Source organism: Mycteria americana, chromosome 24 (genome assembly GCF_035582795.1).
Source record: "Mycteria americana isolate JAX WOST 10 ecotype Jacksonville Zoo and Gardens chromosome 24, USCA_MyAme_1.0, whole genome shotgun sequence".
NCBI lineage: Eukaryota > Metazoa > Chordata > Aves > Ciconiiformes > Ciconiidae > Mycteria > Mycteria americana.
The window spans coordinates 2,436,537-2,461,003 of record NC_134388.1 but is presented as its reverse complement, the minus strand read 5'-3'; the positions used below and the strand labels follow the sequence as shown (position 1 = coordinate 2,461,003).

The 24,467-nt window shown below is 40.2% G+C and overlaps 1 protein-coding gene across 6 annotated transcripts in view; it reads right to left on the bottom strand.

Annotated features, from left to right (window-relative positions):
- Nucleotides 1-24,467, bottom strand: part of MLLT1 (MLLT1 super elongation complex subunit) — a 29,280-nt gene that overhangs the window by 3,432 nt on the left and 1,381 nt on the right. For 4 of the 6 annotated variants that reach the window (XM_075524623.1, XM_075524625.1, XM_075524627.1 and 1 more), the window contains exons 2-10: nucleotides 22,420-22,600; nucleotides 19,592-19,674; nucleotides 10,671-10,814; nucleotides 8,902-9,027; nucleotides 6,606-7,150; nucleotides 2,761-2,858; nucleotides 1,831-1,942; nucleotides 427-526; nucleotides 129-200 (exon numbers count right to left, since the gene is read on the bottom strand). In XM_075524623.1, the coding sequence (XP_075380738.1) occupies nucleotides 129-200; nucleotides 427-526; nucleotides 1,831-1,942; nucleotides 2,761-2,858; nucleotides 6,606-7,150; nucleotides 8,902-9,027; nucleotides 10,671-10,814; nucleotides 19,592-19,674; nucleotides 22,420-22,600 (1,461 nt within the window). Of the gene's footprint in view, nucleotides 1-128; nucleotides 201-426; nucleotides 527-1,830; nucleotides 1,943-2,760; nucleotides 2,859-6,604; nucleotides 7,151-8,901; nucleotides 9,028-10,670; nucleotides 10,815-19,591; nucleotides 19,675-22,419; nucleotides 22,601-24,467 lie in introns of all 6 variants that reach the window. The other 2 variants (XM_075524624.1, XM_075524626.1) reach the window with 1 other exon arrangement.

Below are 24,467 nucleotides of genomic sequence, written 5' to 3'. Positions count from 1 at the left end.
TTATACTCAGGCTTTTAACCTGCCAGGGCAGAACAATCTGAACAGGCTAGGCTCATTCAAATTGTTTTCTACACAGAAACGTTAGTGAGCATCCAACAGTTCTATAACATGTAAATCCTCAAACATACCTTGTCATATGTTCCCTTCTTCAGGATCTTCTCTGGCTTGTTACAAGACTCTGGGCTTTTTCTTCCAGATGCCTGAGGGTAAAAAGAAATCAACATTAGGGACCAAAATTAGTTCAGACAACACGGTGGTTTAATGGTTTGGATGCACAGCACTGAACAGAGAGGAACTACCTGTCTGATGAAGACAATGAAATAGGGAAAATTTGGTGCAAGTCAGAACTAACACCATGAACTGAACACAATGCAGGAACCAAGAGTGGTGGAAAGTAGCATTGGATGGGCGTGTAGGATGCAATACCTTATTATTTGCTGGGGGCAGTTTCTGACCAGGAGGTGGCTCTCGACTTGGCAGGCAGGAATCTGCACTGTTATCACTGTCGCTGTCACTAAGGCTCAGTCTGAAAAACAAGCAGCAGAGAATTAGCATCACCAGGTAATAGGAAACTTATTTAGCTGTCAAGTGAACCACACAGAGTTAAGTGAAATTCTCTTCTTTATTATAGACACTAAATTGTCCTGGAGAAACGGTCAGTCTGTAATTTCCAAGAATTCCTTTTTTCCCCAGCTGACATCGCCTTTGCCATCTTCCATTCCCTGGGCAGGCAGAGTAGGGAGTTTTAGTTGACACATTACAGCTAGCAGTTCACCTCTTTCATACACAAGTCCCCTTACAACAACTGAGTAAGTACCACCTGATTTTCACAAACGGCAACTTTATTTTTGGGATTTATTCCAAGATCACCAAGTACCTGCATGAGAGGCTTACCAACACCTCCACTGAGAACACAGGAAAAAACCAAACAAACAAAAATGCATTTAGTTTCCGTTGTGACCTTTGAGATTTCCTATTTATTCTCATTCTTCTTGTGGCCCCTACAGATGTATGATAGCAGGTATCCTACTTTTGATGAGCTTGAAAAACTGTTTATTACCTTTCCCCTAAAGGTCTAAAAAATATCCTTCAAAGTCTCTCCATTCCTGTTTAGTTGATAATGACAGTGCAACAACCGATTTTTTGTTTGTTTTTGGTGAACACAAGCATCATTTGAAATTTGCAGCTGCTATCTGGGCCAAGCATTTGGTTTCCAATACTGAGCCCGAGACTCCAGGTTTTGGCTACAACAGCGTTTCCTGAGGGGAGAAGGATGAAATTCAACTATTTCCATTGACTAAAGCAGGAAACAGCTGTTAACCAAGTCCCATAGGAGCCAAGTAACCAACTGTCAGCACGCACTATCGGCAAAGACTAAGACTTCTCAGTTTTGTATCAGTCATATGCAGCAAGAAGAGCACACATGCTGACAGCCTCCCCAACGCTTCTCTAATCTCTGCAGATCAAAGGTGTCACACACCATTCAGCTCAGCAGAGATCTGAAGACGACAATTAGGTGACTATTTTAAGGGGCTCAGTCACTAACACCTGCAAGCTCAACACATACCACTTCCCAGTGGCTTCCTCTCTTTGAGCTCCGGTGATCTCTCCTCATCCAATTCTGTTCTCACCCTGCTGTTTTCATCGACTCTGTGTCCCCACCCCGTGCTAAGTACTCCACACATCTGCCCTTTCTCTCCTTCTCTCACGCTTTCCTCTCACGCATAGCCCCATCACTTTGATTCCTCCCTCCAAATGGAGGGCACACAAAAATACCAAACATGGAGGGTAAAAAGACAACAAACATCTTTCTTCCTGATTTGTTACCACCTGGAATCCCGGCTGACTGGGTTTGCTTTGACTGCTGCCTCTTCTCCAGAGGAGCTGTCATCATCATCTGACTCCTCCGACTGCAGGTCTTCCACCATGGAGCGCAGCGGGCCTGGGATCAGAGGGGAGAAAGCAATTCAGCACTAGGACGTGCAGCAGAACGCCATCCGAGCTATCTGATCTAAACTGGATCAGTTATTATTAAGATACATCAAGATTTCTCAATAAGATGTCACTGGTATTTTCATTTTGCACAAAGATACTGCTAAAAGACACTGTATTCCAGTCTCAGAACTAAAGCAGAGTTGAGAAACTTTACAACTGCCGTAAAGCCACCCTAGCCTCCCCCCAAATCCTCCCACTCTCTTCTGAAATGAAAACAAAAGGACACATTTTTCATGTGTTTGGGGACTATTTTAAACGTCACTCAAGAGACAGTATTTGCAGCAACACAGCATTTGCTAAGATTAGAACATTTACTATTGCCACAGTGTATCTCTTAGGATTATCAGTGGAGGAATCTGAAAAAGAAGCTATGTTATGCACTGGCAAAGTGATGAATGTCACATTTATAGTTTTTAATAAAACATATATGAGATTGGAGGAGAAATATTCTGGTAACACTATAGATCAAGCAGCAGCAAACACATTTATAAACCGAGGCAGAAACCAAAGTCAACAGGGAAAGAATCAAATCCAGAGAGATACCCTACTCATAAATTAACTGCCAAAACAAGAAAAATACTTGTTCATGATTACGCTATGACATTATTGCCTTTTCTTGCTGGAGCGTCACAGCTTCAACACATGGTTGCATACAAGAAACCGTATTAGCCTTATATATGGTGCTGGGAAAACAGATCTAATTCTCATGAGCCTTTTAAGGTTATGCAAGGAAGATTTTAACAAATGTTATTTCTTGCAACACACCTTGACTGTGGTTCTGAGATGGCTCGAAATCAGAGTCAGAGCTGGAGTCGGAGCTGGAGCTGGAGTTGGAAGGGCTGGACTGGACAGACTTAACCCCCCATAAAAGGGAAAAAAAGAAAAAGAATCTTAACCTTTCTAATCTGGAAAACCAGCACAGAGCACAAAGCACAGTGAGACAGAAGCATTTGAGCACTCTACAACATCATACATCGCTGAATGCAGTTCTTGGAATTACAGAAAACATACAAAATGCAAGGTGAATAAAAACAACATTTATAAAAACTTTAGCACGCTGTAGCTCAGCACTCCTGGGCAGTAGCATCAACAGCTCTCACCAAAACCCTTCATGCCACTAGTTTAAAATAGCCTCAAGTGATGAAATACAGCATCTGAACAATGTCAAAGTGAAAAAACCCTTACTTTGAAACGTGAAAGATGACTAGCATACACCCTAGAACAATTATCAAAGCCCTCTTACAAAGTGTATTTATTGTAACCCACCAACATTCCCTCCGAACACCTCGTACTGATCATTAAACATGGAAAGAATGCCTATCCTAACCAGCTCACTTGACTCCAAAATTAGTTCTAGTTTATTACTACACCCTCAAAACTGTTGTTTCTACACCAGTTTGAGCCATCCACTGTACTGTTTCCAGTTTATTGTGAAAACGTAACAGAAACCAGCTAAACTCTAGTGAAACCAGCTCCACTGACTGTCAGTATTCAGCAGAAATGCCAGGAGCATACTACGCAGTAACTGTGAGTAAAAAGATATAATGAACTACTGCTAATAACAGCATCCAGAAACAAAGTTTTAGTGCTATGTATGTTTTTAACATAAAACCGGATAGTGTACAGCAATCGCATGCTTTAGCTTAAAGGACCACGAGGTGGCAGTGAAGGCTAAATCAACTATTTCATCCCCAATACCAGCAGCCACTATTACAATAATCTTAAAGGTTTTTTTGTTACTCAGTTAAAATCTAGTTTAAAGATTCCCAGTGTACTGTAATATTATCTTGCCTTTTGTAAAGTAATTCCCTGGAAATTTAGCATTTCAATTTCATTGCACCATTCCTGGGAATCCACCTATTACTTCCACTACCAAATCCTGATGCTAGAAAAATCACACATTCCTATTGATCAATAAACTTTATTACAGAAAGTGTTAATACTATAAAAACACTGTAAACGGGTAGAAAGAGGCACATCAGCAGCTTTGGGCATTAATAAGTGAAAGCAGCGGCAGGACTTTCATCCCAATACCACCCTTCCCTATAATGTATCACCCAAGTATTGTTAAGAGTTTCATTTATTCAACTGTAAGAAGGCAGGGAAAAATGTCAAAAAGGGGTATTACAACCCATGGGAATTATTCAGTAGCACAGGAGAACAATTTAACAATTCCAGTATCTCATATATTGGCACACTGCAGCAGCCCTATTTATTTAGAAAAATTACAACATGAAAGTAAGGAGCAGTATTTTCAAGATAAAGGAGCACAGCTCTTGTGTCTCACCCACAGATTCAATCCCAACATCCTTCATTCCTGATAATCTACGTGTTTAAGGTGTTCCCTTAAAACGACTTAACAGGACCTAAGAAGCAGAAGTTGGAAGTTGTATAGACCCCTGTCTCTCCTTTTGCCATTAACCCTATCAGCTATTTCAACCGTTTAGGAGGCATCCAGCTGGACATGCTCTGCATGCTCAGGCTGCAGTTACTGTCACCGTGATATGACAAAAGCACATGCCGACAATGGAAAAAAGCAATCCTGCCCTCACATCTCAGCCTCTCTCTTTTGTCAGCACTAGCATTTAGGCAGCCAAGCATGAGGCCAGTTCAGGGAACTGGACTGGATGGGGGAAGGAAAAAAAAAAAAAAAAAGAGAAAAAGAAAAAAAGAAAGGACAACTAACTTTCAGCAGGAGCTGAAATGGAAGGAGAAACTCCTCCAGCCCATTGCAAAGTCACACGAGCTCTCGTGCCAGCAGCACAAATGAGAGCAAGACTGTTCCTTTCAACAGCAGCCTGCAAAGATGTCAACTCAAAGCAATCCTGGAGTTGCAGCCTCAGAGCATGTTGCACAATAAGTTGGCTGCAGCAGCAAAGCTGATTTAAGAGTTTCCGGGCCCCGGTCCACCTCCAGCTGCTCATTCGCTTTAGTGATGTGGCTTACCACACAGATCCACAAACAGCTGTACCAGTACAAACGATGGAGTAGCAAACTGCAGTGTTGGGAGCAAAAAAAACCCCCCAGGGTGGAAAAGGAACTCAGTCTTCTCTGCTGATGCCAATGCATTATACAGTTATACCCTTAAGCTTCAAGTTCCACAGAAACCTAGGCTGATCTGACTGGCAGCTGCCACAGTTCTCCCTCCATCACACAGAGTATTCCTACCCTCCTTCTGGGCTAGCACTCAAATACCTCTGTCAAGCATCCAACAGACACGAGAGCTGGTGCAAGAGAGGACACAGAAGCATACAAAGCTTGGTGGGGGCAGGACAGGACTGTAGCAGACGCTGTGGAACCACAACCACAGTTTGTGGTTTTACGGAACAGTCTAAAGAGCACTATCAGCTTACAGCTGCATGGTGAGTCCCAAGGGGATGGATGACACCTAAGAAATAATGAAGTACAAGACACTCAGGACTTAACAGAGATCAGCAGAGTAGAGAAGCTTGCAGTGAGGGGCCACGTATCTTGTACAGAAATGAGGAGCTTGCTACACACTGACGCACTTCAGATATAAGGCTAAAAGTGGAGAGGAGCTGCTTCTTTTTAATGCACAAGCTCCACATTTAATCAATCTGGAAAAAAAAAAATCTTTGCCGAGCAACTTGAATTAACACTTCCCCAATAAACTCTTCTACTGGAAAGCTTTTGCAAAAAAATCCTTTCCGAAAGAAACACATCAATACTTACTGTATCATGGTGCTGATTAAATCATATTATGAATTGTCCCTAGAAGATTTATTCTAGTAAAACAAATCTTTCTAAAAGTGGTCAGTAGAAAGCGGTTCAAAAATTCGTGTGACATTATCCTGTGAATCCTATTAGAAGATATATGGCTTCTTTATAGCACATACAAAATACACAAGTGAAAAGTAGCAAGAGTTTGGATTTAACTTGTGTCCTTCCCCTCCTACTTCTTTTTTTTGCCTTCTTTTGGAAAACAGAGGATGAGGAATGTTCTTAGTTGTAAAAAGGAACAAAATATTTAGACAGCTTTTAAAAATAGTAGTACAATAACACAATTCGGTTTATGTTTTACAACACAACTTATTTAGGTTTAGTGGCATGTGGTTGTATTTTGAGCTTTAGCCAATAGCACATTTCTTACAGGCCATGTCAGGAATAGGGATTTTTATTTACATTTTAATACTGGAGGTTTTTTGTTGGTTTTGTGTTGGGTGGTTTTTTTTTCAGAAGGAAAACTGAAATTATTTCCTCTTTTTCTGCATTAAGATCACATTCAAAAACATTGTTATCATAAGCAGGTAGAAAGTGTATATATACGCTTACTATACTCTAGCTCTATAAATGTCACTGCAAGGGATGAACGAGACCGTAACATTAAACTCTGACTTTCACATAACTCTGCCTGCAGATAAATCTAAATAGAACTGCAGATCTGAAACAAGAGGTAAACCAGGTATCAGTATTCATCATTTACTGCTAAGATTTTCAAAGAAGAGTTTTATTTGAGATACAACCCAGCCTAAGCATTTGCCAATCTGGTTCTCCATCTTGTCTGAGGGAATATTTTTTAACATCTTTTTCACGCAGCAATTTAAACAGCATGCTTAAAGATTCTGGTAAAGGACAAATCCCTACTCACCTCTGACTTGAAAGAAGTTTCATCCTCTGAATTTGACTCCTCCATTTCCACAGGCTTTTTGATCTCCTTGGCCTCACTTTCAGATTTTACCTTTTCCACTTTGGCATTCATCTTCTCCTTGGTTTGTTTCTTCTCTGGGTATGAGGAAGACGAGGTTCTGGGAGATGTCCCTAGGATATTCTTTACCCCTTTGGAGCTACTCTTTTTTTGTTTTTTGGCACTAGGCTTTGGTGACTCCACATTGGAGGGCCTCTTGCTGGAAGACTTTAACTCCGGCTGTGGCCCACCCTTTGGAGAAGTGTTCTCCAGTTTGGTCTCCTTCACGGCCAGTTTTGGTTCCTTGAAAGCAGCTTTTGGAGGTGCCTTCTCCTCCTTAGGCAATTTGTTCTCAGTTGGTTTTCTGGAGGAGTCCTTCAAAGGCTTGTTTTGTTCTCTTTCAAGGTCTTTGGAGGAGTTTTTACTCTCAGAGTCTTTTCTTGGCCTCTCTCTGTGCTCCTTGGTTACTTTGTGTGGCTTAGATGCCTTGCTACTTTCCTTGTTTGCATCCTAAAATTCAGCAACAGAAACATGCAAGCTAGGTATGAAATTAAAGCTCTGCACAGAATTATAAAACACATTCTCATAAATCACACTGAAGCATTTGTTTCATGTAGACGTCCACCCACAGATGCCTAATGTACTTATCTACCTCTGAGGTAGACATCTAGATTTCCCTAAAGCTGATGGACAAAAATTGACAGTAGGCACTTAAACATCTACATTAGGACAGGATGAAACATGTTTCACAAATGCCTGTTCCTTTCCATGGTCTATAAAAGGAGGTCTGTAAACATCTATAGATGTTTAGTTCAGATTTAATCTGCAGGGTTAACACTGAAGCCAGATAAGAGGAAACTCACTCTAGCTGGGTTACACAAAGTTATACTTCACACCATATTGTATGGAGAAAAACCCCAGCAACTAAAGAGATTTTTTTTTTTTTTTAAGGTTAAATCACATCCATGGTAAATTCAAGGTAATGTTCGCAGCCTAGCCCCCAACTCAGCACATCAACCACACCGCAACTTGACAAAAATACTGAATGTCCCCACAACCATAAGAGAGCCAACATCATTGATATCAGCAGGCATTTTATCACCTTTAGTAAGAGCTTTAAGACACCAATCATTAGGACTCTGCCTATCCTATGAGTCAGGTACACACGAAGGCAAAGGAGTACTTCCCTTTGCAAATTCTATGTGAACTCAAAACGCTTAGAGAAGCGGCTCTTGCAGGGAGACACTGGAGTATGAACTGGACATGCTGAGATGCAAACACACGTGCACCTCTGGGGGCAACCTGGAGGAAGAGAAGCGGGAGACTACTGTCTCTTTAGCTACTGGCAATTTCACCAGAGCTTGGGTCAGAGCCCTTTATTTCTCTTCTGTCTTCTCTGTTTTCTAATGCTTAATTCCTGACCAAAATTAAATCAGCCACTAACAGATAAGTCATCTTTATTCCGTTTTGTAACATCAACATCAGAAGACATGACCGACGTGCCAGAAGTGTTTAGAGCTTTGAACAAAATGGATATCAGAATTGAATTACACCATGAAATGAATTGCTGTTAATATTTGTTACTGTTCAGGCTGATAAAGTGTATGTAATCTGCTTCAAAACACATTGCCTGTGGATTGTTTCTCCTATGTAGAATTACACAAAAATAGCTTCATCACACAAGTGAAAAAGAGAAAACTTCAGCTCCTTCTGAACTCTCAAGAACTAGATACTGCTGGATGCAAACATCAAATCTTGAAATCATTAGTTTGACCAAGTACAGCATATTTTATGATCTTTACACCACTACCCTAAGTAGTCCTAACGACAGAGGAAGTGCTCTCTACTCAGCCTTGCTGCTAAGAGATGCAAGGACTTAGAGTACAGCTTTACATGACAGACAGTGAAAGATCCACATAATTCATGCTCAGCATCAAGGATACAAGTCAGAACAATCAGAGAGCACTTCATTCAACTTTATCTGCTATAGCAGATCAGGACGAAGATATGGTTCACCAAAAAATGCCAGTCTTGGACATTTCATTTTCTTTTCAAAATTTCCCTGGAGAGAAGTCTAGCAAATCATAAAAAGGCCTCCTAAATTATTGTAAGTTCCAGACCATTAGCTAGTGAACTACACAGTACAAGGAAGACGTTTTCAGAATTCGAAGTAGCCAGAAACAGCTGCTAAACAAGCTCTTAGCAGCAAGTCCTGAAAGACTTCTTCACCTCAGGGTGACACAAAAGCATGCTTCACTGACCTTTGACCCATGGGACGGTTTGGTCTTCTTGGGATCAGAGAAGGCAGAGAGCGGTATTGTGGGTAACATAGGATAATCGGGACTTGGCCTTGAAACAGTTTCTGCTCCTTCTGGCATTACCATCACCTAGTAATAAAGAGGAGAAAAATTATGTATGAGTAACTTCGCCTGGACTATTAACACATGATTATGTTAAGCCACTTGCTCAGTTAACACACTATTATTCATCTTTTGGATGTTTTTTCCCCTGCTTAAAGGCAATAAAAAGATATTGTCTAGGTAATTCTCAGTTTCAAGGCAACTCCTCAAATACAGAACATTAAAACCACAAAAAAATGAAAGGCAACATGCAATATCAAGTATCTTTCCCAAAGGGAACTCCAATATTCCGAGCACAAGCAGGCAATAAAGCTCTGGACAAGAACTGTGTGTTCTGCTGCAAATGCTCTTATCCTGCAAATGGATAGAGCAAGGTAAATCTGGAAGGAGTGAGCAAGACTTCATCAATTTAGGAGAAGCTGAATTCACTCATTCAGAAAAAAAAAAGAAAAAACAGGCCTTGGGTCTCTCCCTTGACAAGATCTTAACACCAAGCACTGAGCTCCATGAAACACTTCCCTTCTTACCTCCCCTATATGCTGTCAGAATAATCCTGTCAAAAATTTCCACTAGATGAACAGCATCAAGTGATTCACAGATGAAACACCTCAATACATAAGGAATACAATAACATACTATGAAAATCCTAGAAAGCAAATGATGTTCTAGCCATCTTATGGCTGAAATAAGCACTCTTCTCTTTGTGCCCAATACGGAAAAGCACTGGCACACTGAGGAAGATCTGGACAGATCAGCTTGGAGTATTTGTCACTCCTGAGATTTATTATTGACAAACTTCCCCACAGCTTTTTTACTTTTTTAATTTTTCAGGCTAGAAACATGTTTTTTCAGAAGAAAATTTTGCCAGCAATTAAGACCATGTTGAATGAAGTCCTTGAACAGAAGATAATTATACATTGCTATATATGGGGGTGTCTCAGAATACAGTCTTGCCATTCTCTGGTTAAAAACTTCATGCACTTTGCAGCTTGTACTAATTTGCCTAGATCTTGTAGTTATTTGAGGATCATTTCTTTAGTCTATCACTGCATATTACTTTCCCAGAAGTAAGAGTTCATCCACTGGAGCAACCCACATTTTATTGTGCCTTCAAGAGTATAGCTATTTTTTTCCCTCCCACACCCATTTTCACTCTAAATTCTAACACTTTTCCTTAATTTTTTGTTATCTAAGCCACAAGCAGCTGACCTCAGGTTTAGAGGACATTTATTGACCAGGAAGTGCTAAGTATTAAGTTTTCCCGTGGCAAAAATGAGTAAGGAATAGACTGGAAGCATCTTCCTTTTCTTGAGCTTTTCTATACTGATACAGCTCACGACACTAGGAAGGTCACACATAACTGTAACTGCCTGATGGACAGCATGCAACATCCACAGATCTCCATTTCCAGAGGGGTTTTAGTGCTTTGATATTAATGGTCACATTTAAATTGAAAATGAAGTGCCACCAATCACACAAGCAATGGGTTAGTTCTGCTTCAAGCGCTGCAGTCATATAACCAGGAGTAAAAACTGGCTGGGTCATCCTTTAGATTAACGTAGAAAACTGTAGCCTGCTGGGCTGCAGCTAAAAAGAAACCCCAGAACCAAATGAGATCACAACACATTTTAGCAGAACCTCTTCAGATCTCTGATCCCTCTGGCACTTACCCCTCCAGCCCTGATGAGTTTGCGTCTGAATTCCTTGGTGGGGTTGTTGAAAGTCAGTTTCTCACAACGAAGGTGGTTCACAGGTGGATTTCCCTCCAAATTTAAGAACAGGTCGTATGTGAAACAAACCTTTTTCGGCTCCTCCTAAAAACAAGACAGACTTTGGTAAAACGAAGAAGTTTGGCAAGCACGCTACGTCAGAGGATTCAAACAGTCACTCCTGAAAATCCAAAATAAACCACTGAGTAAGTGCTACATTCATAGTTTTTCATCATGAGATCAGAGAGCTAGAAATTAAACTACTTGTGCCTAAAGTGCCTGAAGTTAACATACCATTCATCAGAAACTCAGGCATGGCTTTTGACTGAAGAAGAAATGCATGGACAAGGATCTTGACTGACAATTGTCTGTTTAAAGCCATTCGAGTCTTCCTAGGAAAGCAAATTCACAAGCTTTATCCACTATTCCGTTTTCACTGAAATTCAGATCCTATCTCCTTTGGGAAGCAACTGAACTATAAGTATCAATATTAAGAGCAGCATAATCCTTTATTTAGAGAAGGAACAACTTCTGAACTCACAGGATTCTCTGCGGGTACTGAGAAAAGATTAAATGCAATAGTAAAAGGATGACTCATTTTGTAAAATCCCTTTCAATATGCATATTGCAGGGGCTGAATGGGAAGATATCCTAGGCTTTTGAACTTTCCAAGGGCACTTTCACTGAAGAAATCCGGAGTTTGTATGCATGTTGGGGATCATCTGCGCCTCACTGGTTTTGTTCCACCTGCTGCAGAAGCACAGCAAACACTCTGCATTTGCAGTATAGAACAGAAGACTGTAGAAATCCCTTCCCTTTTTTCCCCCCAAAAATTGCAAATATCGCACACTATTTGCGTATTACAAATACTGATATGACATTTCCTGGTATTATGGTGTATTCTGCATTTCAAGATGAAAACTCAAAATGTGGCAAAAGAAACTCTCCTGCAAACCACACAGAGCCTTACAGTACATTCAGTATTTACATGAATGCATCCCACATGCCTCATTCAATGCGCAACATCAAGCGGCTGCACAGCAGTCTTTTCCACAATTCATATCCAGCAGCTTGATTTCCTGGTGTAGTTGCATTGTTGTATGGGAACAGACGCCGCAGGCTTCTAGCCCAAGCCATTAGATTTGCTGAAAATAGGTTGAAGCGTCAAACAGCTTCAGACCACACTGATTCCTGCTGTTTGCTTCGTGGATACAAACGTCGCTAAAGAAGCCATTTCTTGTACAAACTATACCTCTAATAATAAAAAATGTGGTAACCACACCTGGTTTACATCAAAATCAGTACCCTACTAAGCCCACCTGGGAGTCAAGGTGTTGGATCCTAACCCCCCAAACAGGGGAAGGCAGACATCTAAGCAGACACATAAAATAGAATTGTCTCCCGTTAACAAGCAAGAACATGCTACCAACGTGAGGGTCTTCAGACCCTCTTTTGGAAAAGTCCTGAAGAATCCATGCACACTTGAAAGTGTTCAATGCCTACTAAAACAGATGAATGGGAACAAGAAGAAAAATACTTGCAAAATACACTGCATTGTCATTTTCCTCTTTTGCTACAACCATTAACTGAATCATTAGTGAGCTCTGCACGTGTGTGCTTACACTGAAGTTTGAAGAGCAGCTATACAGGGTCCCTCAAAGTCTAATAAACTTAAATGAAGGCTGAACAGAAATCCAAATGTGGCCTAAGAACGGTTTCTAGAATGCTTTTCCTAGTTTACAACATAGAATAAATTGATCTTGGATATAGCAGCAAAAGCAGGCTTTAGTCAAAAGCTGTTACGCCATCACATTATCAGAACCCTGCTTTGTCATTTGCCTATTTGCTTTCAGAGCAGGAGAGGGGCAGCAGATTCATTTTCCTTTTATCTTAGGTATCCCATTTTTTACATAGACTCAGAAGCATCAGAGAACCTCCCAAATATTTATTGTACCTCTGTTGACGAGCTTCCACTTTTTGTAAAATTAAGATAGTTTTTCAATGTGATTTTTCTCCAACTCAGAGATCACGACCACCCTGGGAATCGAGCCCTAGCCAAGTACCATGATCATTAAGATACCCTTTGTATCGTCTGAGGCCATCAGAAGCCCCCCACCCAAGTGAATAGTTAAGATTACAGCACTCCTAAAAGAACGAGTACAAAAGTCTCAAAGCAAAAAGCTGCAAATAAACATTCTTTCCTTTACTGCCTTCACTGACAGCTAATGATTACAGCTCAAGACACTCCAAAGCTTAACCCATCCGGTCCTCCCTAAAAGGTTCTTCCCTCCAAACAACCATCAAGGTGGGGGGCAGGGGGGAGAAGAAAACCAAGGAAAATCTCTCTCAATTGACCTGGACCTCTAACTTTAAATGGAAAGCCAGACTGAATCCATGGTGCCACACTTCAAAGCCTTTCTAAATAACATGTTGGGATCTACATATCCTGCTGGTTGGAGCTGCAATAGAGTCTAGGTACTTTTTCACCCTACGAATTTAGGTCCAAGCAGTCTGTTTTCATACTGCAACACCACTTTACATACTCCTGCTTGAGTAGCAACTATACAGGCAAGCCAAGCTTTACTCTTAGATGATTCCACCTTCTGATATTTAACCCTTGATGTCAACAAGTAAAACTGAAAAGGGGAGAGACTTATTTCTATGGATATTTTGTCGCTCTCTGAGACCATATGCTGTTCTAAAGGGCCTTACTTCCAAGAAAGGCTTTAGAAAGGATGGATCACATCCATTTCTAACTGGTAGATATCGTGGTTATTCAGATTAAAATTCAATGGTCAATTTGGACATGAAATGGTTAAGCAGGTATGGCATCTCTGAGCAAGCCACCTTAGAACATCAGTTTATATCTGCCCCTTAAATCTCAGGATGCCAGAGAAGTAAACTAGAAGTGTGTACCACAAAGCCAGGGCCAAGCTTTATTTGCAGCTGCTGTGAATTTCCCTCCATCCAGTGTATCCCCCTACTCCACCTCCAATCTCCAAAGCTGAGTACGTTACGCTTTATTTTTACTGTTTTCCAGCTTCCTGTCTGCCACTGCACTGTTACGAACACTGAAGTTGCTTTATTTTTCTTCTGACTTCTGAAGTAATGGGTTAAAGTTCTTTTGGCACTTTTCGTAAGAGGAGGAATTTTTCAAAGTCTTTTGTTAAAATTTCCTTGTCCTGTTTTTAAGGCAGGGTGTGCCCTTTGCCACTTAAACACAAATCAAAAGAATTTCACTGGTAGCGTGCGCATAAAGCCATAAATCACTTTTAGAAAGCCATAAAACAAAATTATCTACAAAAATCTAGCACACCAAGGAAGCAGACTCATGGTTATTCAATAACTATAACATCTAACACTACTTCCCTTTTGCCATAGATCCAGCCTGACAGAGTCATTTATCTGTAACCGGTTCATAACGTCTGTATAAATGAAACCCCCTTTCCAGGCTTGTACAACCCGTTTGACTAGTATTCCACCCCGCTTAGAGACAGGACATTTAAAAGTGAATAGCCCAATATTCATTTTTTGAAGCAAGTAGCCTTATGTTACACTCTGCTAACAAGTCCATGAAACACCCTTATCTCTTTCGAGATTCTACAAGGTTAAGTAAAGTAATAGAGAACAGCATTTAGGAACTCTCCCCCATCTATTACTTTGTTTGAAAATTAGGAAAATACACTCGCTGCTCAAAGACAAGCATTTAATAATCTACTAGCTCTTAGAAATACAAGATATGACGTTGGCATGGCTAGTAAAGCTGCTACGTTCCACAACGCTTCCTTGCGAGGCACTGCAATCTATTCAGCATATGGAGATGCCTATCGATGTGCCACACTGAATGGCTACTGAAACACACACAGCCCGGGTGTTTTGGCCAGGAAAACAGTCTGCTCAGACAGAAGAATGGGTAAACTGATAATACGTAGTAATTTATGACAGAAAAAGGTAAAAAAGAAAATTCACCACTCATCATGAGCACAAAAGAAAGTGCTGCAGGTTTGGTAGGACAACACAGGACAGACCTAAAAGATGCCGGCAGCAAATGGTTCCACTTAAAGGCTAGACAAAATGACAAGTTTTACCCCTCCTTCCACAACTTTCAGCAACACTGAATAAATACTAACAGGTTAAATCTACTCCTCCTTTCCTCAAAGCTGTGCAGACCCTGCCCCAATAACACAGCAGTTTGTTAAGTAAAATCAAATCTCTCATGCAAACACAGGCTCTTCAGCAACCTTCCTTAGGAGTATTTCACAAGCCAATACCTTTCTCATGGCACAGGCCTGACATAGCTCTAACTCATCTCCAGTTTCACCTACCCTGCCGTATGTGCAACCCACGTACAACGTCTCCACTGAGTTCCTACTCTGAAACACAAATAATTTTTCCCTTCTCCAATATTTTTCTATGTATTTTATATATCACACCTATAAATATTGCAGAGGGGCTAAAATATGCATGTTTTTATTTTGAACCTAACTGGAAAAATCAAACAGATTTCTCCGCTTTCTTTGCTTATCTCCCTTTTCACTAATAGAAAAAGGCCAAGTTACATGTATCCACATTATGTAAATACTGGAAGCCTTTTATCTCTAGCACTGAAATTGGGAGGTAGTATCTTTAAAGAGACTTTAATACAACATCTTATCCATGTTGCATTAATATCATCTGCCTTATATCGGAATAGCATACTAGAGTATACTAGACCTTTAGCTTTTGTTGGGAGGGGTGTGATCTAATTTGATTAGGATGCAAAAAATGTACCAGGGGATGAATACCAAATTCATACCTGTATTACAGCCTCCAAATTACAACACATGCCACTGTGAGAGATGTATTTGGAGACAACAATGAGGCCATGAAAAAAGCCTCAAGACTGTTGAAATTGAACAGGGGAGAGGGAAGGGGAAGAGCAGTAGAAAAACAGCAATGCATTTATTGTACCCAGTTTGTATTGATTCAAGCACCAGAAGCCACTAACAGCAGCCCTCATTATAGGAAGGAACACAAAGGATTTAAAAATAAAAATAGCATACTAACATTTTCAGTCCAACAATCCCAAATGATCCACTATCATTAGTCAACTATGCTTTCAAACCCTTTATCATTCAGCCTGCTGAGACCCTGCCCTTTGTTTTTCAGGTTCAGTTACAGAGGCAAAGGCTGTAGCAGGCCACCAGTATCAAACGAGACTGCGAGTCCTGCGGCCTGTCTAGACCACTGCAACTCTCTAGAAAGCTCGGATATACAAACCGCCCAGGTTCACAGCAATATTCAAAATATATATTCTGCAATTCAAATGACAAGACTGAGAAAGCACCTACTTATTGAGGAACTGAATTACAGCACAGGAAGGACAAGCACATGCCAACAAGGCGTAACAATGTCCGTAGAGGGTAAGAAGAAGCTCTTGCACCTTTTTTTAATACTCTGCTGACACCTCCCTGTCTGACAGAAAGGCACCACAAGCTTCAGCGGGGCTCAGAGCCCTGACTCCGCTACTCCAAACAGACAGCAACAGTAACAAAAAGAGAGTACTCCAACACAAAGAGTTAATGGGCAGTTTTATGCAAAGTTGCCTAAAAAAGATACCCGATGAAGGTCATTAAAACCATTCTTAAGCCATTCTTAGTAAAAGTGTTCCTTAGGAGTGAACCGGCCCAGGTCTCTTTAGCCAAAGCAAAGAGTGCACTGGCTCTGACAACCACTATTTATCATCCTAGTAACAAATTAGAGCAGGGAAAGGAAATGGCTAAGAAAGGAGGCTTAAACTGTGGAAAAAACAATTTCAGCCAACCATGGCAAAGATCAACGTCCACAGATTAGTTCACTCCCTCTTCAAATCCTTTCTCTTCTCACCTTTACAAAGCTAAATATGCATCGATAAACAAATCCCAAAGCCTTTGCAGCTCTTGTTTCAACTGAGAGGACACACATCAACAAAAACGTACTAAAATGTAGGGAGCATATGGCCAGAAAGACCCACCCGATTCCTCCTGCCCAGCCACCTATGAAACAGCATTTTCTACCCAATCCCAGAATCAATCCATAACATCTACTTGAAAAGAGTTATTTAAGGATGAGTCCCAAATGCTGTCATCAATTCAGGCAAATTCAGAACAATATATGCTCTACACACAACAGCTGATCCCCACCAGAGTCAACAGGTTTACAGAGATCAGAGTGAACATATGGTCTTGAAGTAGTAAAGACTTATTTATTTGGTGCTTTAATGTCACATTCTTTAATGCAGGAGAAAATAGGCTTTGCCATTCCTCCTCCTCTTTCCCCATGTTTTTAATTTCTACTATATCCCAGGTTTTGCTTATCTTTTGTCTTTGCATTTCTATCTTTGCAGAAGTATTTACCTCACATTTCCTTCAACTCCACTTACTGAAAATAATCATAGCTCTTAATATTTCAAGATGGCATTATCACCAGGCAATAGTGGTCAGACGAGCCAAATTCGTCACATTGTCAGGCAGCTTCTGAGCTTCCAGCAATCATAAGTACCATGCTTAACTTCCAGATGTGCAGAGAACATAACATTTGCTGACACAAGAATGGAAAAATTAACTTCTGAGCAGTAAAAGCAAATTCCAAACAACTTCAGTATAGCTCATGTATTTCAAGTTCATGTTTGAACCTGGGAACACATCTGTCTTCAAATGACGTGCTGGAAGATGGAAGCTATCGTGTTTTCCCTCAACCACCGCTTGCCCCAATTTAATAATGGGAGGTGCTGCCTGAAACTCCCTAATTAATCAATTAATCGATCAGCTTAAAAGTGGAAAAGAACTTCTCCGTAATGCACGCATCTAAAAAACAGGGCAAAGGTGAGTATTTTGAAGATCTGTAGTTTTGAAAACAAGTCTGCCACTAAACCTGTTTTCCTATTTATTTTTCACGTTTCTGAAGACCAAAATACCAAAAAGAAGCCGCCTTCTCCTAAATTAACTGCTACTTCCATTGTTTCCACTAAGAAGAGACCACCTATTTCCCTTATTTATAAAAGCCTACCCCTAATGCTAGAAAGAACAACTATGCAGTCACATGTTTATAGAAACAACAAGAAGTGATGACCCCAGTGGGTGTGAAACCAATAGTCAGAAAAGCTGCCAGTTCCATATTCTGTGAACATAAGGGACAGAGAGAAAGCAAGCATACGAATGCAGACGACGGTCATCGCAAACAAGTGCGCCTACAAAAAAAATACAGGAGGCAGAAATGAGAAAGATCTGAAGACTTGTGAAAGCCATTGGAGACCTGCAGGGAAAAGGCAAGTGTGAGAAAAGACTGGGTGAAGAAAGGAAGGAAAAATAAAAGGTAAGAGTAGAAAAAAAAAACCAAAGTTCACCCACCACAGTAATTCGAGATTCCCCTTACAAGAACTCAGTGTGGACAAGTTGACATTTTTTGGTCAGGACTGTAAAGGTAGATTTTGAACCCGAATTAAGCCAACATACAGTGTAGATGAAGAGTTTCCCGATTTCCATCCAAAACCTCAGAAAAGCCACCAGAAGTCAAACTACTTTTAAGCTTTTGAGGTTTTTTCCTGCATTCAAGTTGCAGTTTTCAGTGTCTGCCAAAAAAGCCGCTTCGATCAACAACTGTCTCCTACCCTCTAACTGCCATTTCTCTTCACATCCTTTTGGCTTACCCCACCCACCCAAAAGAAAGTTGTGGGCAAAACGTTCCCAGGTTTAGAAGACAAGTCTTCTTGTGGTTCAGTCTCATTATTTGGCTTATTACTCAGACTCAAAGTGGGGTAAGAGCAATGTGGTAGGCCAAAAAAGCCAAACTGAAACGTTAATTATTCACAAATGGCACCGCCAGGAGAGCATACTCTGCTAGACTGGGGCGAGAAGGAAACGATAGACAGATATGTTTGTGGGAGGTACAGTGGAAAGGATGCTGGGAAGCTAAGTAGAATTAGGTTGTTATATGTGGTCTGCTGTCAACAAACCCTGGGGTAATGGCTGGTGCTTGGAGGGCTGACGGGGGTAGGGGTGAGGGCATACATTATAGTGATGTGGCTTAATGGTCAAATTTTAGTTTATCTAGGTTCCCTCTTAGGGATAATAAGCAGAACATTTTTTTTTTTTAATTTAAGTAGTAATCAAAACCAAAAAGATTCAGTATTCATGTTTAACAAAACAATTAAACTGAAACTGAGTTAATATGACCGCAAGTGCCCAAATCCCTGCTTTCATAACCTTCTTCAAGTCATGTAGCATGTGACCTCTGTGGTAAGACTTAAAGCAAGCAATAAATCCCAAATTTTAACTTCAATATACTTGTTGGCAATGCATCTTAAGATTTAAAATATTTAGTGTTTTCTTTTTGGAAGAATACTGAATCAGAACAACAATATTTTTAACATAGCTATAAACAGTTGTCCTATATATGTAAATCTTCATCTTGGGCGTATACAAATTTTATAGCTGTACAGTTAATTTAATAAGATTGCAAATAAAAAATGGATTTTTTTTTAATATATTCCCAGTCACGACAGTATTTACAAATGTTTATAAAATCAGTTGTTTATGTTTATTTACTTCCCTATTTGCACAAAATATTTTAAACTGCTTTAATATTATCCATGCTAGAGAAGATCGTTATGAGTGGTACAATCTCTGTTCAGAATCTCTAGGACCATCACACTGTCCTGATATTACCTTTCTATACACTTCCATTTCTGCCAAAGCTTTCTTTTGAAGTCTGGCAGGAGCTTCCAACTCCCAGTTAAATTCTATTTATTAGACTAATAAAAAACACACACATAAAACAGTCACATAATTTAGAGTCTTTCTGTCAGGCAGTTTCAGGCTCTGGCACAGCTCAAAACAATTAGAAGACCAGAAATCAGATTCTACCTTATTTTTGAAGTATACTTCAATGGGCATAATGAAGCCTGCGTAGCCAGACTCCTCCACTTTGTAAGGGGGCTCCTTGCACACTGAAAAGAGAACAGAAAAATATTAACTTTGAATATAATGCAACTTAATCTGAGCCAAAAAGGATTTGCAAGATGAGAAATGGGCCTCTGACAACTCAGGACACATTTAAAACACTGACCTTTGTGAAGAAACAAAATAAGATGGTGGTCATGGGCTTCGTTAAGAACATGAAAATCTGTTCTTAGCTCCTCCCATGGAAAGGAAACATAAAACACTCCATGCCAGAGTCTCCGTGAGATTCTTCCCCCCCTTTTGCAGTGAGATACAATTACATTTCCGTGCTGTTCCACACAACGCAAACTGCGGGTTAAAGCTGTCTTGCAAAAAAAGGCGAAGACCCAAAAGGTGGGAATTTGAACAGTACGGAAAGGTAAAATTTACTTTGATGCCAATATTTATTAATCAAAACACTATACCATGCAAGCAGATTTTTTTTTTTTCCTTGAGACACTCTCCTGCAATGCTCAATCTTCCTAATTACGTAACAGCCATACTACAAGTTGCGTCATCCAAACCTCGTAACAAACCTGAAGGGCAGGTAAGCACTGCTATTTATTTCACACAGAAGGAAACGGAGAAAGGTTAAACAGTTTGCCACTAAGGTTACGGTGCTGCCTACTGCAGAAACATCGACTACAAAAGTTAATCACTTCTTAGAAATTAATCTACGTGCTTCCTGCCTCAGTTCCCCCATCCTGCTGCCTGGTGTATCTTCATGCTACTGAATCCTTCCTATCGTCTACCACGGCATTTCAGTATAGTGATAGCCAACTCGAAGGATTCTAGGATCATTTATTTGGCCATGACATAGCTATACACAACAGCTGCCAGAAGAAACATGAGACCAACACACAGATATTCTCCTTCTCAGGAATCGGATGCACTTATACATAATTTATGCACTACAATATATGTAAATAAAGTCAATTAAGTAATTAGAGGAATTCAGTGCAAATCTTTTTACTTTCTCTAAAGAATTCCAAGTAATTAATATGATTAGGAAACAGCACCTCAAACCTAAAAAGCACACAAATTATTTTTCTTTAATGTAGATATATTATCCCCAGCTCTAAGCACTTCTACCATCATTAAGGTGCTAGAAAGCAGTATTCAAAATTCAACTGTGAAAAAAGAGCATATCTAAAAATAATAAAAATCTCTAGACTTGCTTTAACTTGAATTTCATATAAGAACCCTATCATTTAGGGGAAAAAGCCCAAAACCAAAGAACAGTGCCAATATGGCAGCAGGAATCTTAAGACTATCTGCCAAGCAGCCTTTGTTCCTTTGACGCTCTATTCTAACAAATTAAAATTACTACACAAGCAATCCGCCAGCAGCACAAGCCTACCTTCCCCAGTAGATTTTGCTCCAAGGAAGAGCGAACCATCTGAAGAAACCCTTCAAACAAATCTAGAAATAGCATACATCTGCCATACCATTTATGTACAACCCAGACACACTTTGGTCAAAAGCAAGCTGGCGTTACGAGTGAGCTTAAGAAAGCATGCAAAACCTAGAGAGCGGGAAAAAAACCTGTCTCTTTAAAGGTAGATGATACGGCAACTGACTGAGCAAAGACCATGTACTATCCCAGCACAGTTATTTGTAATGAAGTAATTACACCAGATGACAAGAATTGCAGCACAGCAGATTGTAACTTTTATTCTATAAATCAGCGTTCGGCTCAGTATTGCGCTTGCTTATCATACATCCCTTTTACTGCATCAATTTGAAGGAGGTATTATTAACAGACTAGATTCACATCCTTATGAGATGAACACCTTTGAGTTACTTTCCACTGCGGACTCTCACAAATAACCAATGTAGTAGGTAGTCCTAAGACATTCTGCGTGACCAGGAGTCTTCCAAAGAAATATTTCAAAGAACGCACATTATGAAGTCATTTCAGCAATACTCTTAGGCAGCCAGCATTCCTTGTAACACTACATAACAATAACACTGCAGATAAAGTTACACAATCTTAAGCAGATCTAAAACCCTACACTGCTGCCGAAAAGGGCAATTCCTGCTCCTCCACCTCAACCACGCGTTCCTGCTGCCCTGTGCCAAGAATAAGGTTCATGTTGCTGCATGGTCAGAAAGAGCAATGAACAGATCCAGCAGAAAATAACACTACAATTTGTATACTCTCCTCAACCTTGCTGATTGCACAGTGCTTGCACATATACGTGCAGCTGGAACATACGGCCAGTGGCAAAAAGACCACCACCCCCTTAGCATCATTGATATCTGCTGGCTTAAATGCTACCTGAATGGCACAAGACTAGAAACTGCAAGAATCCTGATGGCTACTTAATGACCAATGCAAAAGTCTACATACTCCAGTATGTATATGAGCCCAGTATTTGAGCATCTCTCACCAATCACACGCTTCCAGCTTGTGTTGGTGAATATTAACAAATCAAATGCATCTTTCCCATTTTGTAACATGAATTATCTTCTGCTGTCACTAAGCGTCTTAAGAATCTGCATGTACTAAGCTTAAATAAGAGGAGAAAGCATCTCACCTCCAGCCCTTTCATCAGAAGAAAGGTCCCATTCTCCCTGACCTTCCTCAAACAAAGATGGTAAAAGTTAAAGATGAAGTGCACACAATGCACATCTTGCTCCTCTTTAAGGAGATATTTTACAGAACAGCGACACTCCAAGACAACCTTGACTTGTACAATGCTCTTTCATACAGAGAAGATCTAATAATGCATCTTCAAAAATACACTCACCTCGCTTGGGTTTTGGGAAGCTCTCATGTAGCCGAAAGACCACCCTTTCCACAAAATGCTGGATGTCACACTGCTCCGGGCCACGGACAAACACCATCCAGTCATGAGTAAACCCTTCGGTGGTGGGCTTTTTTCGCAGTTGGGCTCGGTGCCCCAGCTCCAATTTTACTTGAACCGTGCACTGTTTCAGGATAGAGGTAAGACTATAAGCAAAATGAAACAGCTTACATGTTATGCATAATGCTGAGCCCCACAGACAGAAGACGCTAGATCACCGCAGGGGAGGAATACAACAGCCTCCACAGAGAGATTAGTCTAATTCTGAAAACTACAGTGTTGTCAACAGAAAAGATATCATAAAAATAGCTCCTAGCACCATTTCGTACCTATTTTCTTCCTAATATTAGCATTGCAGAGAAAACAGCTTTAGAAGAGGGACAGGTTTATCTGCCTCCCTTATCAACTAAATTGTCAGCAAAGTCCTAATTGCAGAATCTTTATTTCTAGAAAGTGTCAGAGACAGAACTTGATGTTCACAGCTTACAGAATTCACAGCACTGGCAGAAAACTAATCTTAAAACAGGAAAAATTAGATCATGAATCGGTGGTTTATGATATTCTCTGGAATATGTAATCCATTAGAATACAGCTATGATGCTCCTTGTATTCTTTTAAAGGTATTTTATTTTATTAATGCACTTTCAAAGACCAAGTCTAACATATAGCATGCCTGCACAATATCCAACACTAAAATGACCTAATTCTGATTTGCTCTCCCGAATCCTACTCCAATCATAAAACAAGAGATGTATTCAGTGTCTCACTGAATAAAAAAAAAATTCCATTAAATGTCTTAAAAACCAGATTAAATTAATTGTGAAGATCCACATATTATTGCAGACTTCACAGTCAGAAGAAAGCAAATGAATTAAACAGATGTAACAGAGGAAAGGCAAATGTGACTCAGACACAAGTTAAAGCAAGCAAATCTTAGAGCAAGATTTGTAGAGACAGGGAAGAACACCTAAGGTATCCAACTACTTACTAATTTTGTGCATATATGCTATACAAACTAGACCAACAGCACAGTGATCTCAAACTAAACCCAACAAAATTCAGCTTCAGCAAGTGGAAGCTTATAAAACAAGGGGCAGTTTTTAGTCCTTACCCCCTTCTTCACCTAAGACCTGAAAATAAATGTCTTGTTCTTTCTGGCAGTTCTCAATCACCATTCGGAGAGGCAGCATTATTTGTCATTACCCATATTACAGGTGGACACAGACTCGAAGTGAGGGCATGATGTTAGACAATGAATATAGAAAGAAAGAGCTTCCTGAGCTCTAGACAAATGTTTAGGAAAAGGATTATCCCCATTTTCCCACTGAGGAACTGCAACAAGGAGTATGACCATGATTAATGCTCAAAAAATATTTTGCATATCCAACCTGACATTTTATGGGAATGTGATTTTCAGAGCATGGTTAATACTTTCTGAAAAAGCGTAAGTCACTCAATGTCAGTATTCTTTTCTTTGTAAAAAGATCACACAGGAGGTCTACAGAGTACCAGGCATCAAAGCTTGACCTCCCAAATTGCAGTCCAGTTCTAATTTCAACTATAAGCCTTAAGACACTCTTTCAGGCAATTATCTTTATAGTAAAATACCTTCAGCTGCCATCCAGCACATCAATTCTCAGGGACAAATTCATCTAATTAATTGCTTCACCTGTTTTACTACAACATTTCTTTAGGTTACCATCCTCTGCAAGTTCTCTTGCCAGGCCATTTTTTCCCCATTCTGCGCTTTAGGGCTTATCTATGCTGGCTCCATCTCGCTCCTGCGCTAAAAATGAAGGTACGCAGCCGTCTGTTCTTTCATGTTGTATTAAGGAATAAGAAAAAAGGCAAGGTGTGTTTCACTCAAAGCACAGCAATCTCTCCTACGTGGAAGAGCATTATGTGGAGGCAGTCTGCCTAAATCCCAGGCTCGCATAGGAGAGTGCTTGTAGGCCTGTTTTATCTGGGATACTTCCCACAGTGTTCACGGA